This window comes from Delphinus delphis, chromosome 17, assembly GCF_949987515.2.
Source record: "Delphinus delphis chromosome 17, mDelDel1.2, whole genome shotgun sequence".
NCBI classification, from domain to species: Eukaryota; Metazoa; Chordata; class Mammalia; order Artiodactyla; family Delphinidae; genus Delphinus; species Delphinus delphis.
In genome coordinates, this window is record NC_082699.1 from 14,711,855 (window position 1) to 14,731,203 (window position 19,349).

The 19,349-nt window shown below is 38.8% G+C and overlaps 1 protein-coding gene across 1 annotated transcript in view; it reads right to left on the reverse strand.

Moving 5' to 3' along the window:
* SLCO5A1 (solute carrier organic anion transporter family member 5A1) overlaps window positions 1–19,349 on the reverse strand; it is a 117,650-nt gene that overhangs the window by 5,973 nt on the left and 92,328 nt on the right. Inside the window, exons 5-6 of the mRNA XM_060035169.1 lie at window positions 17,336–17,534; window positions 2,104–2,263 (exon numbers count right to left, since the gene is read on the reverse strand). Coding sequence (XP_059891152.1) covers window positions 2,104–2,263; window positions 17,336–17,534 — 359 coding nt within the window. The remainder of the gene's footprint in view (window positions 1–2,103; window positions 2,264–17,335; window positions 17,535–19,349) is intronic.

The following is a 19,349-nucleotide window of genomic DNA, read 5'->3' on the forward strand; positions in this document are numbered from 1 at the left end:
AAGAAAAAGAAAGAAAAGGAAATATCTTCCTCGTTTGAACAGTCAGGATCCAAAGAGTGCATCTAACAACATCAAAATCTGCTGGTCAAGATGGTTTCAACCTAAACTTTGGTAAGAAGCTTTCAGCATTCAATTCTATACCATTCACATTCCATATGCTCATTCGGGGTCACAGTCATATGCTGTTTCCATGGCTGTTTAATTCTTGGGCTCTCCAATTAAAGAAGTCCTTCAAAAACAGGGACTAAGCCTTACTTTTATCTGTGCTCACCAGAGTGCCTAGCATAACCCTGAACACAGTGTAGGACCTAAAGTAAACATCTGTTAAATAAACACAGAGAATTCATAACGCAACCGTGATGACTTCAGCGTCTGTAATAGTGAACATATCATTGGCTGTTTCATTTGAAACCAGCTAATGCAAGGGACTAAAAACGTGTTTCAAACAAAACAGCCAATTAACCTTTCCTGCCTATTATGCTTTCACTGCTTTCACTGAATGGACATCAGATGAATTCACTGTCATTGTGACCTGTTGACCCCCTAGAGAAGCAGGAGGAACAAATGGGCCACTGTTTGACTGCCTGTGCTCCAAGGACTGTGGGCCTCTTTGTAAGAATGATGGCTGACCCGGGGATACGATCCCCAAGGAGCCCATGTTTTCCCCACTCCCCTGAAGAGAGTTTTGAAGCCTCAGGTTATTGTTTATCTTGGCAAATGACCAGATGTCTGGACCACAGTAAGGTCCAGAAAGCCTGATGTTATCTCCTTCCACCCCCTTCTTTTTGCACTCCCAGGAAAGATAGTCCAGAAATGGAACTAGATTCCATAAAATAGGACATGTGGTCATCTGTGTGCATGACCTCCTTAGGCATACTTACGTCCACATTTATTGCCAAGGGTAAGGTTGGTCAAAGTTGCTATCGAGTTTTAATTATGCAATGCTCTTGGTTTTCTTTATGAATTGAGTTTTTCGTGTGTTGTTTGGTTAACCCTACAATGTGTAGCAAGACATCTTTGCATATTTCTGATTTATCCTTTCCAATAACTAGACTAGAAGACAAGTTGTACACATGGCTGCTTAAATAGGAATAATCCATGCCTCTGTTGTTAGAAAAGTATGTATCAATTTTTCAAATTGTGATAAGACAGAGACGCTTATGTGCTACTTATATGCTTGTGTTGTCGATTTTCAGCATGATATCAAGTGAGTGTAATAAAGTTATTTTTAAAGTTAAAACAAAATAAGCACACTGTACCAGAGGACACACTCACTCCCAGGGAAGAACTTAGCCACTGAGAATAGATCTCATTGTCCCTTTCAATTCAGTCACACCCTGGAGCTCACCAATTACATAACGGGGGGCCAGCAAAAGGAATCTCAATTTATCACTAGAGTTTAAAACTCAGAAATCAAATATGACATCCCCAAAACAGGCAGTCAACAGTATAATCCCATATCGCCTGCACAGAACAAGCAAATGCACTTTAACCTTTTAATGAAAGCAGCCTCCTACAATCTGTTCTTACGTAAAGCATGAAACAAGGCTCAATAAAGAACTGAGTAGAATATGAAAACCTTCTCCCACAGTATTACAGACTATTTATAATTCACGGGGAAGGGAATTCTCAAAATAGCCTATTCTTGAACTGACAGAAATATCTTTACTCTGAAAGTTTTAAAAAAAAGTCTGAACTGATAGTCTATGAAAAATGACCATTGCCCGTCTACAGGCTCTGATCAGGGGAGTGCTCTCCTATTCTCTTCTATCAGCACCAAATGTGGTCGTCTTGACCTTCAAGTCCATCACAAGGGCCCTGTCAGGGTAACAAAGGAGAAAGCTAGCACTCAACCTTATAAAATTTCACTGGGTTGGCACAGAATGTAAGCAGGGCAGTGCTGATGTGGAATCAGATCACTATACACAAATGCTCCGATCATCCCTGGAAAAAAAAATGATATAGTATTGCATAATTTTCTTTCCTCTGGGTGTTTGACAGAAGGTATTTTGTAGATTATTTGAAGTTTCTTGAAAAGGGAGACTGAAGCCTTGTGTTTGCATATGAAATCTAACAGTACAGGAACTTGTGAAATGTACTCACCCCAGTGCTCATGTTACCACTATTAACACAGCCAGCCAGACAAGGGTTAAAGTATGTAATTCCATCCGATCCACAGACTGGCTCATACTCGTGTATTTTACAACCACAATTCACATTGCAGCTTCCTGTCAGATTCCTATGAGGCATGGTCAGAGAAGGTCTAAGAGAAAAAAATAGATCGTGAGCAAAATTTGCTAAAATAAAACTCATAGGACAGTTCTTCATGTTCAGTCTTGTGTCCGTTTTAGAGAAGATATTCCCATGAAATCAAAGCCATGGTACCTTGACGTAGCACCCTAGATAATTATTTTTATGACTTTAAAACAAAACATGAAGAAAAATGTTTCAATTTTCTGGTCCTACAGATTCAGTACAATGTTCGTATCAAATTATTTATCATACCTCGATTCTATCCTCCATCTTGGTGATACGGATCTGAGCTCAGAAGTTCTAACCTTCATATAACTAAACTACTCACTTACTATAGACACTTGGCTCTATGTCTTAACAAATTGGACCCTCGATTTCTTTAACTGTAAAATGGAAGAAATACTCTTCTGAGCCAAACTAATAATATCATGATGAGGACATTAACATGGAATCCATCAATCAGAGTTATCAACATAAGGTCCTTTGACCAAAACCTTTAATTATTCTGGAATAAATTATCAAAGAAAGACACGGGACTCTAGAAAATCAAAAGGAGGTGATTTTTCAAAGACCGTCAGGAATCACATCACTGGTTTGATTCAGATGACCAGAGAAGAACCATTAAACTCTCCTTCCCTCAAGAATGCCCAGATGTGGGTTTACAGGCAAACGTGATGGGTTCCGTTTTTCCATGAGATCATGGTATCTGATTCAAAGAAGTGATACAATATTTTAAGCTCTAATAAAATCAGTTCAGGCAAGAAATATAAAAGGGGGAAAAGGGACTTCCCTGGCAGTCCAGTGGTTGGGACTCTGCACTTCTAATGCAGGGGGTGCGGGTTTGATCCCTGGTTGGGGAACTAAGATCCCACATGCCTCGTGGCCAAAAGGCCAAAACATAAAACAGAAGCAGTATTGTACCAAATTCAATAGAGACTTTAAAAATGGTCCACATCCAAAAAATCTAAAAAAGGCGGGGAGGGCAGGCAAGTAAGGATATAGGGCCTGAGAGAGAGATGTAAGGAAATGGCTATGGAAAGACAGAGGCAGGCAGGTACCCGGAGGGAATCATGGAAGGATGAAAGGGGCTCTGAATGCGCACATCCAATGACCTCCTTCCTTTGCTTTCATGACCATCATTTTTAGGTGTCACTGATGACGTACCCTTCCTAAAGCCTCATGAACTGGCAATAGCAGATCCTTCATTCACCTGTCCAACTACCATCCTCCCTCCATTCAGCAGATATTTTGGAATGTCTGTTATGTTCCAGGACTTACCTTTAATGACTATGTTGAGTAACCGCTCACCCAGTAGCCTAGTCCATCCCAACCATATGTATTAAATCCATAAACATAAAGTGTTGTTTGTTCAAAGGCTTTTCTCCTGTGTCCTCTGTCACACGTTGATAACTGAGTCATCGAATTTTAATGGAAGGAACAAGTTCACAGCAATATTTAAACCTTACCAAGAAAGACTTCCAAAGAGGCAAAAGGAAAATAAACTCTATTCTTCATTCATATCCCTCCACAGAAGAAACTGTCACAAGACTCTCATAATTATTATATTCACCAACTCTTAGAATCATACCATTTGATAGTTAGAGAAAGCCTGCGCACAGCAACGAAGACCCAATGCAGCCAAATAAATAAATAAATTGAATATACCTTTAAAATGTGATTCGGGACCGGTAGTTCTCACAGGGGCAGCAATTTCTGCAATGTCAGGAGACATTTTTGTTTGTCACAACTAAAGGGATGCTACTGGCATCTAGTGGGTAGAGGCCAGGGCTGCTTCTAAAAGTCCAACAGTACACGGAACAGCCCCTCCCCAGGATAAGGAATTAACTGACCCAAATCTCGATATACTGAGTCTGAGAAACCCTGTTCTAGACCTATTTCCACATTCCAAGGATGATGAAATGGACGTCTAAGGAAGCCAAATGATTCATTAGGAGGCTGACTGGTGCTATTTTTACAAAACATTTATTTATTAATTAATTAATTTTTTTTTTTGGCTGCGTTGGGTCTTAGTTGCAGCCTGTGGGCTCTTTAGTTGTGGCGCGGGGGCTTAGTGGCCCCGCAGCAAGCGGGATCTTTGTTCCCCAACCAAGGATCGAACCTGCAAACCCTGCATTGGAAGGCAGATTCTCAACCACTGGACCACCAGGGAAGTCCTGATTAGTGCTATTTTAATTGATATCACATGAAGAGTATTCTGTGTGAATTACTATTATCTTCAATAGTTCTGCAAAAACCAAACTGCAAGCCATGACCAAATAAAAGGGACTTATATGCCTGCGTGCTTAGTCACTAAAACTGACACGCTTCAAATCCATACAATAGGGTTTTTACTATGCATATTTAAAAGTTACAGGGAATTTCCTATTAACAGCATGCTTCATATTCATTTATGACGGCCACATACTTCAAATACCTCTCCTTTATGGGTATGTCCACTCAAGAGAAAGGAATCTAAAGAGAATGTCAACAGATGCTCAGAACACACATCAATGACAGGAAGGCAAAAGTTTTCCTGAGTTCTGGAAACAAAGGTACAGTCCCAGGTCACCCTTGGGTATGCTCGCTTTTCTCATGAGATCATGGTGTCTGATACAAAGAAATGATACCATATGGAAAGCTCTAAGAAAATCAAAACAAGCAACAAATATAAATAGCAGTGAAAAGAAAGAGGCATTTATGGAAAATGTCATTCGGGAAAAAGGCCATAGTTGCACAAAAAAAGGAAAGATGCTGATACGGTTAATCCTTTACATTGCGCTGATTTAAAAAAAAAATTATTTTTAAGAATAATAACGTCTTGTTTGACTATCACTCACGCTCCAGAAGACAGAGTGGATTAGAATAATAGTGCGAGTGTTTAAATCTCAGTCACTCCAAGCAACCTCTCATTAGCCTGAGCTAAGACCATCATGGGAGTACAAAATTTACAAGGACTGTAGTACACCACACTCATCCTTGTGCAAAGGGACAGTACATCACCCTTCTAATAAATGAAAACATTACTGACAAGTTAGCCTTGCAAACAAGAGGCTCATGTTAACTCAGTGTCCATGTAGGTGTTCTTTCCATGACAGGAACAATGACTCACTAACAAATGCCTTGTAACTACATGGTCCAAGCTGTAAACCTAGGTCACACATGACATGTTACTATAAATACCATGGAATTATAGAATTAGAGAGACGGGAGGAGTCTCTGAGGTTAACTAGTACAGCTTACTGATTTTCAAGCCTAGGAAACTATGAAAGGTGTAATGACATGCCCCACAATCATTGAGGCTTTAAGGAAACCAGCCATGGGGAGACCAAAATGAACAGAAAAGGGAAGAGAGCGAGCTTGCTGCCTAATCTTCATTAAATCAATTGCTTAAGGATCAATGTTTATTTAAAGTAACATACAACAATAAAACAGATTGAGGTTTAACATAAGGAAAAATCTCTACCATGGAGCTATTACAGCTGGGTATGTAAGGATACAGTTGCTCTCAAATCACACACACATATTCTCGCACACACACACACACACACACACACACACACACACACACACACAATTGTGTCACATCACCCCACCCCAAAACCTAAAGAACGCTTGGACTTCCCCAACTGACACACTTCTACTGGTTTCCACAAATCAAAGAGGAGCCCCTTAACCTTCTTTCTGCCTCCTGTTAATTTTCTCCTTACTAAGAGATATGACAAATAGGGATCCGTACATCTTATACTCAAGCCACATGGATTAAAAGACTATGACCCACGCAACAAAAACCTTTCAGGCAAAATATACTAATCAACTAAAAAAAATGGTATCTTTCTCATAATTTCTTAAATTTTTATCAATCTATCTCAGTCTTTAAGGAGACTTCAATTAGAATGTTTCTTTTTAATTCCGCTTAAATCCTTGGCTTTATATTAAAGCCCTTCCTTGGCCAGATATAGCTGTGCAACTTCAGGTTTATAAATAATACTACTATCATCATCATCATCATCATCATCATCATTTAGGACTAACATTTACATAGTCCTAATTTTACTCCAGGACTTGTGCACTGAGATCTCTATAGAAGTTACCTCATGTATTCCTCATGAGAATTAAAATTATTATGACTGTGTCTCCAACTTTCAGATAATGAAACTGAATATCTGAGAGGTTAAGATAGGTACTGTTAAAGTTCACAGAACTAGTAAGAATCAGGGATTTAAACCCAGTTATCTCTGTCTCCATAGTGTGTCCCCTTAAACGCCTACGGCAGCGCACCCGCTTTGTGTAATTGGCCATGGTTTCCCTTGAGTCTTCTGTGTGTTCTCCCTCCTCCTTTTTCTTCCTCTAATGCAGCTTTCCTGGCACTCACCTCTCACTGTGCTGAACATTAGAGTCAGAGAGAGCGGGTTCAGGGAATTCCCTGGTGGTCCAGTGTTTAGGACTCTGTGCTTTCACGGCTGAGGGCCCAGGTTCAATCCCTGGTCGGGGAACTAAGATTCTGCAAGCCTCTCAGCGCGACCACAAATAAAAAAATAAAATAATAAATAAAAAGAGTGGGTTCAATTCCATGTCTACAATTCACCAGTGCCATGAACAAATCTAGAGAGACTTCACTTGGGTTGTAAAACAGAGACCAGAATATCTATATCGCAGTGTTGATGGGAGGATTAGACAAGTAAATGGATACCCCGCGCCCAGCGAGTTCCTTGCACATAAAAGGCACGAAGATACTGATGTGTTTTCTTTATCTACACAGGGCAGAAGCAGGAAGGAATAAAAGTAACACAGTCACAATCACAAAGAGCACAAAAGGCCTTCATGATGATTTTCTTTTCAAAAAGGAAGATGTCATTTTCTTATTTACTCATATAGAGAACAGTCAGAAAACTAGATGAGGGTCCAGTTGCAGGCCTACCATTTAGAAGCTGTATGACCTTAACAGCCTAATAGTTAATGGCTGTCAACGCCCCTCCTGCCTACATGAGCGGAGATAAGCATGATCAACACAGGGGAGTATGTAATAACTCATGGGATAGCTTAGGGTTCCCCAGGACTATACTCATGGAAGTTACGGTTACTGCATCCAATCATTCTTTTTACTGTTAAAGCTTCCTTTAGCTTTGTAGTCAACAAATTCAAACCAGATATAACTTGAAATTTACATATAATAACCTACAACTAATACAAACCGTCTCTTTAAATCCAGAATCATTTTTAATAAAATGATGTGTCCCTTGAACGTCTTGAAATGCCTTTATTTTTAAAGTAATACATATTCATTGTAGAAAATTTGGAAAATACCAAAGGACTAAAAAGTCAAATTAAACTCACACAGTAATGCTACAATCCAGGAATAACCACCATTATGCTTTTGGTATATTTACTTCCCTTTGCTCTTTTTTCAATATGCATATAAATTAACGTTAATAACATATTGTTATCAAGATTTCACAGTGTTCTAAATTCTATTTTTCCTGCTAACATTATATGATGAACATTTTCTATTGACTATGTTAATATGAATGGCAAATTTGGCCCCGAGTTTAATAATATAGGTTCAAGGCTTACTGTGTTTAAACAGATATTATATAGTTTTACAGAGTTCCTGTAATTTGTTTAGATCTCAGTTACAAAACTTAAAACTCACTGGAAAGAAAATTTGCTTATATTTTATATCCCCTCGATACTCCTAAAAAGGAAGGAAAGCAAATTTTCTTTGTATCTCCCCAATAGAGCCAAAAATAGATCAAATCATATACTTACAGCTAGAAATGAACTGTAAGCCTATTAATAAAAGTAGCCAAGATAATCCAGAAACACACATATCTAAGATCCTTTAAGTAAACTACTTTTTCTCTACTTTTCAGGAATTGCCTTTAAAATTAGTAATACCTATAATAAATAAAAGATCTTGAATGTCACCAAAGAAATTAAACAGGAAAAAAAAAAAACGTTCAGAAGGTTAAGTTGTCTGTGAAACACAGAAGACAGGAATGGTTTAATTAGAGAAATTAGGAATGATCTGGCTAGAAATGCTAGTCACTCAAGGGCTGGTACTAGAATACTATCTAAATACTGGCAGGATGGCAAGTTCAGAAGCGGTGACAAAGATGATGAAATGTACCTTTGTGAGTTGCAGCAAAGGTCTGAATTAACAGACAATATTTATGTCTTAGTGCCTTGGGACAATAAAACTATATTGAGAGAAGTAACTTGAGAAGAATACCCCAAGCCCTGAGATTTTGGACGAGTGGACGGGTGGATCACAGTCATTGCCGAAAATGCTCTCAGAAAACTGAGCAAATGCATCTTCGTCATGTCATAGCTCAGGAAATCATCCCTGGAAAAGTTCTGACCCAGTAACTCAAGTCTCCAAATCAGAAGATGATATAATAGATTTTAGTTTAAGTTCAAAGAGATGACACTTGATGAATGAAAGATAATAAAGCTAGAATTATTAAATGATTTATCAAGACAGTACTGTTGAAAACTTCTGTACATGGACATCAGATTTAACTCCATTTGAAAAAATTATTTGAAGGTAAAGAGCAAACAGCTCACATTATACAATGTGTTTATATAAAGTATTGCTTAAGCTACAGTTTTCACCGGCTCCTTTGTCGACAACATGATTAGGAAACACCTGTGTGAAATACAGTTCGGCAGACACAGAGGGGAAGCAAAACACATTTCTTAATTAAAACTGCAGGGAAATTGTGGGTGCTGGGAGAATCAAATCTGAATTTTTTTCCTTTAATTTTGTCATATTGCGGTTAGAACACTTAACACGAGATCTACTCTCTTAACAAAATTTCAAGTGTACAGTACAGTATTGTTGACTACAGGCACAAAGTTGTACAGCAGATGCCTAGCGCTTAGTCACCTTTTTTGTTGTTATTGTTCTATTTTGTTTTAGAAAAATAAAGATTTATTTTGAAGGGAAGTGAATAAATCTTTAATGTAATCTATACTGAGTGACCAAACCAAGTTACTATTACTGTTTCAATTGCCAGCACTTACCCTAAGGATCAAAGTTGGGCACAATCGTCAATGTTTGCCTACCTCACAAAGACACCTCCCTCTAAATTCAGAAGCTAAAGGAAACTGGAGATCTGACATATTGTGGGGTGGGGAGGGCTGTCCAAGGCCATTTCGTGAAATGGACACGCCTCCTTTGGGCATCATCAACATTAAAGCTTGTTCATCTTACTTTATTAAAACGTTGTTTCCATTGATTAGTCACTCCATGTTTCCCCCTTCCCCCAGACCCTGGCAACCACCATTCTGCTCTTTGATTCTATGAATTTAACTATTTTAGATACTTCATATAAGAGGAATCATACAGTATTTGTCTTTCTGTGACTATCTTCTTTCACTTAGCGTAATGTCTTCAACGTTCCTCCGTCTCGTCGCATATTACATAATTTCTTTTTTTAAGGCTGGATCTTATTCCATTGTATGTATATATGACATTTTCTTTATCCATTCAGCCGCTGATGGACCTTTAGGTTGTCTCCACATCTTGGCCATCAAATCTGAATTTTCTAAGGGAACCACTAATAACACATCAGGTTCATTCTACAAAAAAACTGTGACTCCATTTTGGCTCAATAGGAAAAGGTCACCTTTCTAAAACATCCCAAACCCATCCCAGGCACTTAGGTGTCTCTTGAGGACTCGACGCTAATTCAGAGACAGGTTAGTCATTAACTCCTTGAATGTCAGAAAATTCACCATGCTGGGGAACCTGGAGCTTCTCACACACACTTTCATAAATGGAATTGGCTTATATATTGTGCTTTCTTCTTTGTGTGTCTTTTCTTCTTTCAGGACAGTTTAATAATTTAAAACATTACTTTCAAAGTCAGAGAAACCTGGGTTCCAGTCCTAGCTCTATCATTTTCTAGCTGTGTGACTTTAAGCAAGTTATTTGATCCCCCTGAATTTCTTTCTCCTCATATTTAAAATGAGAAAAATAACATTAAATAGTTATTTAACAATTGCTTATTACTGTGGGTTTTATTCCATTTTATCCTCTCTATAATTCTAAGAGATCGAGACTATTATTAGCCCATCTTAATGATGAGGAAATTGAGGCACAGAGAGGTTAAGGAATTTGCCAAGTACCTTATTCAATCTTCACAGCAATTCAACATGATCAATACTATCAGTATCCTTACCCTAAAGATGTAGAAACCAAGCACAGAAAGATTAACTAATTTGCCCATACTCACACAGCTAGAAACTGGCAAGACCAAATATTAGTGCACTATTGAAAGAAAGGGATGCATTCTCTATAGCTTTCTGAGTAAGGAGGTGGTGTGTGCACTTAGATGTGTGCTTATATAAAATACAAAATGTATAACAGCACCTCAGTGTAGTACTCAGAAAGGATACAAACTCTAAAATAGATAATCTGGGTTTCATTCAGTTCCACTCGTTATTAACTGATGACTTGGGGCAAATCATTTACTCTCTAACCTCAGTTTCTTTAACTGAACTATGTGGTTAATAACACACACAGAGGAGTGATGTTGTAAGCAGTGTATATAAAAGATATACATGAGTGCCAATCACCATACCTGAGCCAAACAGGTGTCTGACAAAGGCTCCTTTCTTCACTGCCACTCCCTTCATCTCTCTCTTTATCAGCTTTAAAGGAGAAAAATCCTACATGCAAGGATCAAAATCATGCAGAGCTACCATTTTTATGAGGCAGGCCAACCATGTACTGACGAACAGGTTGTGCACTGCACAAGAGCACCCAGCCAAGGGAGCAAGGAGAGGCTGAAATGTAGTCCATACCCTGCTTGGAGAAAGGGCCCCATTATTCTTCACACAAAGGTAACTGCTACTCTAAAAGTGTCAAACCTGTGCAGCTGTACCACCCAAAAGTGTTTATACTAATTCAATTTTAACTCTCTTCCTAGAAGTATTTGGGGAGCTAGAGGAATTCTCCAAGGAAACTGGGTTTTTCTTTTGCTAGTTTATAAACTTCGATGAAGTCAGGCCGCAAATATTAGAATGAATGAATCCTTGCAGCAGTCTCTGGCACTCCTAATCAACTTTTCTTTGTTGAATACAATTAACTGAGAAGAAATGTACCATAAGTCATGGATTTAGATAACTACAATGTTTATTTACGTCAAGTTCTTACTAGTTTCAGCATCACTATGTAAGTAATGTCCCAGTGCAGAGGTGGATACCAGACATTCATTAATCTTTTAAAAAGGAAAAAAGAGTCACTTTGCATGATCTAGAAAGGGAGTAAAGCCAAGAAACTAACTTTTTTCAACATATACTAAGTGTTAGACTCTGTGCTGGGAAATATCAAAAACCTTCCCTTACATAATCCTCAAAATCAAAGCTACAAATATTTGTTTATAATATTTAAACGCTTCAAACTGGAGATTGAGGATGGAGGAAGGAGACACTGACTTTTCATTTCCTACCCTTCTGCATTATTTTAATTCTTTCAACCGCATGTGTTTTACTTTAATTATAGTTGTAACCAGGTATGATTCACATTATTGTCATTTTATATACGAGGAAACCAAGAGTTTACAATATTAGATAATTTTTTACAAGGTCACATCGCTAGAAAATGATGGCGCTATTACTTGCCTTTGAAAATAATACTATCTTTGAGGGGAGAGGGAAGAAAAATTCAAGGAATTCTTACTTGGGACCTCTTTTTTCTCAGTAATAAGGAACACGAGGTTGTCCGACAAGAGAAAACAAGCTACGGTAAGACAAAAAAAACTTGAAGAAAGGATTTTTTTTTTAATGGACCAATATGAGGCATAGGAAAGGAAGCTGACTAGGGCCAAGTAAATGGATTGCTCAGCAAAGACGAGGGCCTGCTAAGATTGGAACTCATCAATTTGTAATGGAGCAAATCAGCACAATTATATAATTTTTTCCCAGTAGTGCTAGGGAGTTCAGAATCAGTTGATTCAGGATTGGCAAGACCGATGTGGTGTTAAGCAAAAGCTTTAGAAGTCTTGAGGGGACTTGCAGTTTAAAAGCAGGTAAGACATGGAGTCTGCATTCCACCCCTTCTGAGAAGGCACTTGAAATAAAAGTGAGTATAATGAAAATGAATCGAGCTGGCAAAGAGAAATGGAAAGAGCGACACCAGACTCCATGAAAATAAAAGTGGACAGGCAAAGGTGCATGTGAAATGAGCAGATGCCACCTTGGAGAAGAGCCAGCCTGCCCCATGGAACCTCTACACGACTCTGAATCCAAATCCAGCAGGTGCAACAGGGAGCAAAAGTGACTGAGAAGCTGAAAACAATGCGACTCACTGGAGACCTAAGGGAGAGAAGACTGTATCAGTGGGCCCTTCCACTCTCATACCCACCCCCTCCATCCCCAATTCAGAGCCCCGAAATCAGAAAGCTCTCCTAAAGAATTCAGAACAAAATGTAAAAGCTAAGCTTCTACCTTAGATGTTGACAAATAAGGATAAGACTCCCTCGTTCTTGTGTGTGGTGGGGGGTGAGTGGGGGAGAGGGACACATAACCTGACAGATGCTAAACTGAGTCTTGTCAACCTGTAAAACCCAGAGTAAATGAACAGAAAAATTGACATTTCAACTAAAATGACAAAATGTAAGACATAGAAACAAAGTAAAAAAAAAAACAAAACTGAATTATATGCGCAGAGAGATCTGAGAAGATATTACTCCTGTTCAAACAACAGCAGGACGTTATGAAAAGGGAACACTCAGAATGCCGAAGAAAAAATTATTTTCAAAATTTAAAATTTACATAAAGAATAAAAAAGCAAGTTTGGAAAAATGTCTCATAGCAAAGAAAATATGAGAAAACAAGTTAAACATACAGGTAACGAGTCTGTAAGTTCCAACATCTGAAAAACAGGCGTCCTGGAGAACATAGGGAAAATGAAGACGAGAACGAGTAAAGATATAGTAGAAGAAAATCTCCCTGAGGTTAAAAGAAAAAAAAGGACATATGTGTTAGATTAAAAGTGCCTAATGCAATGAATGAACAAAGCCCTGGGCCAAGACATTCATGCGTCTGTCCATTCATTCAACAACAAACTTTGTTGTAGATGGTGGGGCTGCAACTATTATGTAGGCAGCTATAGTAACAGTTCTCAAGGAGCTCATATTTTAGAGACAAAAGACAAGAGCAAAGCAAGTAAGCAAGACAATTTCAGATAGTGGCACGTGCTACAAGGAAACTGAAGAGGTGATGTAATAAAGAATGAGGGGAGAGTGGGCTCCCTTATATTGGGCAGAAAGGGAAAGTCTCTCCGAGAAAGTGACACTGGAGGAGTCCAGCCAAGACAAAATCGGAGGGCAGAGCATTCCTTACGGAATTTCAGAACACTTTGAATAAAAAATATCCTCAAAACTTCCAAATAAAGTTGGTAACGGAGAAATGAGAACTCAGACTGAAATTAGATTTCATTTAAGTATCTGCAACATTAAACGCTAGATGACAAAGCAATGGTTTCCAAGTTCTCAGAAGAACAAATGTTTAACCTATAATTCTATACCCACTCCAACTATCATTTAAATGTGAAAGAAGAATAAAGACATTTTAATACACTTACGGTTTCAGACAGCTTCTCTTTCCATGAACCCTTCCCTAGGAAGTTATCCAAGGATTTTTTTCTGGCAAAATGAGGAGTTAACAAATAAATAACTACACAGACAAAACCTAGTGGATACAACTGAGATCTATGAAAGGAAGTTCCAGGATATAAGTTATGCAAAAGAGCAACCAATCCAATTGAAGCAAAATTATGGAGAGTTTCAGAAAAAAAGAATTCAATAAAACAAAGTATAATGAGAACTTAAATATATATATGGACAAGATAAACGCCAGTAGTAGGAGAAAGAACAGGCCTTTGGAACTCAAGGACAAACACCACAAGAAAGTCATGGTCCAAATATGATACAATTTTAAGCAGGTTCCCTTCCCCATCCTACTTAGTAGATGACCACTTCTTCTTCCACCCCCTCTATCTTCTGGAGAAAATGAACCAAAGGCTCTGGACTTAAGAGCACCACATAAAAGAGACCTTTGGCAAGATGCTAGGATGATGACAGAGGAATTTGGTAAAAGTTTGCAAAATGAACAGTAGCTCCCTAGCCTCTTCCACCACCACCCTACTCCCAGCTCTAGAATGTCAGCAGCTAGGCTTACAACCCTGAACCCACCACAACACAGCCCAAGCCAGGAGATAGGAGCATCCTTCTCTTGGGGAACTGAAGCACCTCAAAGGTAAGACCTCAGGTTCTGACACTGAGCACCCCAATGAAAATGCCAGCTGTCCCCCTGCAATTACCCTACAGTGAGATCCACTAAATGACAAGCCATAATGAGATATAAAATAGTTTATAAAGAATAAGAAAAGTAGAGAATCAATGAAGGAGATAGGAGAAAAAAAACTGTGGAGAGAAAATAACGACAATTACATTTTTTAAAAAAGTTAAAATGGAAACAAAAGACATGGTCTCCAGACATTAAAAGTCCATCAAGTGCTCAGAGGAAAAAAAAAGTGTATTGTGGTGAAATTTGGGAATAGTGGGAATAAATGGAAACTCCCAGGAAGGAAAAGTAGGGCACATACAAAGGATTGGGAAAAAGAAAGACCAGAATTCCCACAAGAGCATTAGAAATCAGACAAAAATGGAGTGAAAACTTTAAATTTTTTAGTGAAAATGATTCATCCAGTCCAAAGTTCTGAACCCAGCCAATTTGGCAATCAAATGTAATTGTTAAAAAAAAAAAAAAAAAAAGAGGCTATTTCATGAAAAATCTCCAAAAAAAAAGGTAACAGCCTTGACAGCCTTCCTGTAGCTACTGGAGGATGTGCTCTAGCAAAATGGGGGAGGAAGCCAAAAAAGAGGCATCCACAGAACCTAGAAAACAAAGGATCAGCACAGAGAGAAGCAAGTGAGATTCCTGGGGCAACAGTGGGGCAGCAGGCCCAGAGGGCTCCCATACAGATGACTCCAAGGGGTGGGGAAATGGAATCCTGAGTTCATCGGACGGGTGAAAAGTCATATTGAGATTTCTTGAGCCCTTAGAGGATAAGGGAAGGCAGAAGCAGACTCAAAGAAAACAAAGGAAATGAAAACAAGGTAGTGATTTAATTCCAGGAAAATCACTGCTGTACAAAGGAGGAAATCTAATCACGATACAGTACTTGTGCCTCAGCTGCTAACAATACTGTCATAACCATACCATGAAAATATCAGAAAAGGATTTGAGCACAACTTGTGAAGCAAATGCTAGACTCCTCATTTACTAAGACAGGAAGTCATAAATAATGTCTTCATTTGGTTAATTTATACAGTATGCTTTAAAAATATAGAGGTAAATACCAGAAGAGATAGCTAAAAAGAATTTTAAATTATTGCCCCTGGGAAGCAGGGTCAGGAGACTGCTGGTTTTTCTTACTAATTTTTAATATTCCATTTATGTTTTCCAATTGTAGTAAAAATAATTTGATAGAAATTGTTCTTAATGGATTAGTGATGACTAATAACAATAGCTAACTATCACTGAGCACTTGCTGTGTGCCAGGAGAGCTGAGAGCTTTACACATGTTTCTTGTGTAATCCTTGCCCGTGATCTCTAGGTCAATAGACTAAATGTTTGGGTCCATGAAAAATTCACATGTTGAAAGCTAACCCCAAACGTGATGGTACTTGGAGTTTGGGGCCTTTGGGAGGTGACTGGGTCATGAAGGTGAAGCCCTTATGAATGGGATTAGTGCCCTTACAGAAAGGATCCTAGGGAGATGCCTCAACCCCACCATGTGAGGACACAGCCAGAGACAGCCATTTATGATCCAAAGAGCAGGGCCTCACAAGACACCGAATCTGCTAGCACCTTGATCTTGGACTTCCCAGCCTCCGGAATTGTGAGAAATAAACTTCTGTTGTTTCTAAGCCATCTAGTCTATGGTGTTCGCTTACAGCAGCCTGAACGGATTTATATACTGATACGTGTCAGCCATACCTCAGTTTTGCCCTCTGTAAAATCAGAATAGTACCTACCTGATTAGGCCTGTTATGAGGATTAATGAGTTAATATATGTAAAGCATTTAGAAGAATGCTTGGCATGCACTAGTGTTAATATAAGGGTTAGCTACATTTTGAACATCACCATCATTATTATTATTGTGACAGAAAGTTTCCAACCCAGATCGTTACATAAAAAAAAAAAAAAAGCTCAGAAAAGAATGTATAGGGACTTCCCTGGTGGTGCAGTGGTTAAGAATCCACCTGCCATTGCAGGGGACACGGGTTTGAGCCCTGGTCCGGGAAGATCCCACATGCCGCGGAGCAGCTAAGCCCACGAGCCACAACTACTGAGCCCACGAGCCACAACTACTGAAGCCTGCGTGCCTAGAGCCCATGCTCCACAACAAGAGAAGCCACCGCAATGAGAAGCGCGCGCACCGCAACGAAGAGTAACCCCCGCTCGCCGCCACTAGAGAAAGCCCATGCGCAGCAACGAAGACCCAACACAGTCATAAATAAATAAATAGATAAATAAATAAATAAAAAAGAAAAGAATGTATAGAATGCTACCTTTTGGATATAAAACAGAAAACACTGAAAATACACATTCATAGTTTCTTGTATAAGGAACATCCTTGGAAGGGTACACAAGAGATGAATTAAAGTGGTTCCCTGGTTTGTCTTTGGGGAGAAGTGGGGTGGAGGCCTTGGGACACACTGTATTTTCATTGAACTTTGTTTTGAAACTGTGTGAATGTACTACCTATTCAAAACATTACATTAAAAAAAAAAAGAACAGTTTCCATTAAGCCAACTAGCATTTCCTCCTCACGTACTGTAACCCAAATGCCATGGGAGACGTTGCGAGGGTCAAAAGGGACACAGACAACGGAGAGACGGAGGCCACTGCCCAAGAGGGTGCAGCTCTACCAGGACAGAAACGCAGGCGTAGTGAGCCCCGCATTGAGGGTGGGGCACAAGCCGAACCGTGGGATCCAAACACCGCAGAGCTCCGCACTTCAATCATGACCAGGATGAGATGAGACGCCTCTTCCAAGATACTTACCCTGTTGTATACGGGATGTTTATGCCACCTAGATTGATACTTTCACATCCAACAATAAACAGGGTTGAAAAGCACAGTAAAGACACACCACTGCAGATCATCGCTAGTTTTGCAGATTCCCTTGCACCAAGTTTCAATTTTTTTATGATGTAGCCTCCAAGGACAATCCCAACACCGGCACTGGGGACGATGATGACGCCTGGAGAGAAGAAGGGAAGGACAGGATTAATTTGAAGGAATGTATACTATTATGTATTGTCTAATTATCCTGCTTCTACTTACTTATTAGTGCGAAGGGAAAGAATTTTAAAAACACTGTAATCAATAAATCTTTAATGTTCGTGATTTTATAGTATAGCTTATTTTCAACACATACGGCCAACAAAGAACTCATATCCAGAATGTGCAAGAACTTTCAAAGCCATAAAATAAAGACAATCAACCCATGAGAGAGTGAGCAGAACTTAAATGGGGCTTCACTTAGGAGGAAACTCAGCTGACCCATTAACTCAGAAACGTGCTTAGCCTCCTTACTAAGAGAGAAACACCAATTAAAGCCACAGTGAAATACTACTCCATGCCAACCATGTCAGTAAAAGTGGAAAAGTCTGACAATACCACATATTGGCAAAGATACAGAGCAATGGGCACCCTCTACAAGGCTGGTGGGATGTAAATTGCGACAGACACTTTGAAAGACAGTTTAGCATTATCTGGTAGAGTTGAAGATATATACACCCTGTGACAGGCAGTTCCATTCCTGGATCTATACCCTGAGGAAATTCATGCACATGGGGACCAAAAGAAGTGTATAAGATATCTGAAGCACCATAATAGCCCCAAACTGGAAATAAACCAAACATCCATTAATAGATACATTACATGCAGTAAATTCATGTAATGAAATGCTGCGATACAATAATAAAAATGAGGACACATAATCACATACAAACACAATGTTGAATAAAGGAAGTAAAACACAACAGAAAACATGATCTGACTGTATAAAGGTCAAAAACAGGTAAAACTAAATGATTTGTTTAGAAATGAATACACAGGTAGTGCAACTATGAAGAAAAGATAGTAGGGGGATGGGTGGGATCTGGAAAGGATACAGGGGGCTCCTGGAGGACTGAAAATACTCCTTTTCATGACCTGGGCAGTAGTTACACAAATGTTCACTTTATGATTATTCATTATCCCTAAGTTTTTTTTTTTTGAAGTCTAGTTGATTTACAATGTTGTGTTAGTTTCAGGTGTACAACAAAGTGATTCAGTTATATACATATGTATATATATTCTTTCTCATATTCTCTTCCGTTTTTGTTTATTACAGGATTTTTAATATAGTTCCCTGTGCTATACAATAGGACCTTGTTGTTTATCTACTTTATATATAGCAGTGTTTATATGTTAATCCCAAATTCCTAATTTATCCCTTCCCCGCCCTTTCCCCTTTGGTAACCATATGTTTCTTTTCTATGTCTGTAAGTCTGTTTCTGTTTTGTACATTAAGTTCATTTGTATTATATATATACACACACACACATATATATATATATATTGGCCATGCCACGTGGCATGTGGGATCTTAGTTCCCTGACCAGCAATCGAACCCATGCTCCCTGCAGTGAGAGTGCGGAGTCCTAACCACTGGACCACCAGTGAATTCCCTGTATTATATTTTAGGTTCTACATATAAGTGATCTAAGTTTTGATTAATGCACTTCTGTGTGCATTATATTTCACAGTAAAAAAAAAAAGCTAAAAAATTAGTCATATCGCCTGCCCCACGAACCTTACAATCTAAAAGAGAAATAAACAAAACAAATTAAAGTATGATAAGAAAATTATACAAAGGGCAGGGAGAATACAGGAAAAGAAGTACCTGAGTCTTCCCTGGGAGAAATCAGGGAGGGCATCACAGAAGTGGCAGTATTTGAGCTGACATTCGACAGATGAGACAGAATCTGTCCAATGTGCCAGCACAGAGAAAATATCCTGCACAAAGGAA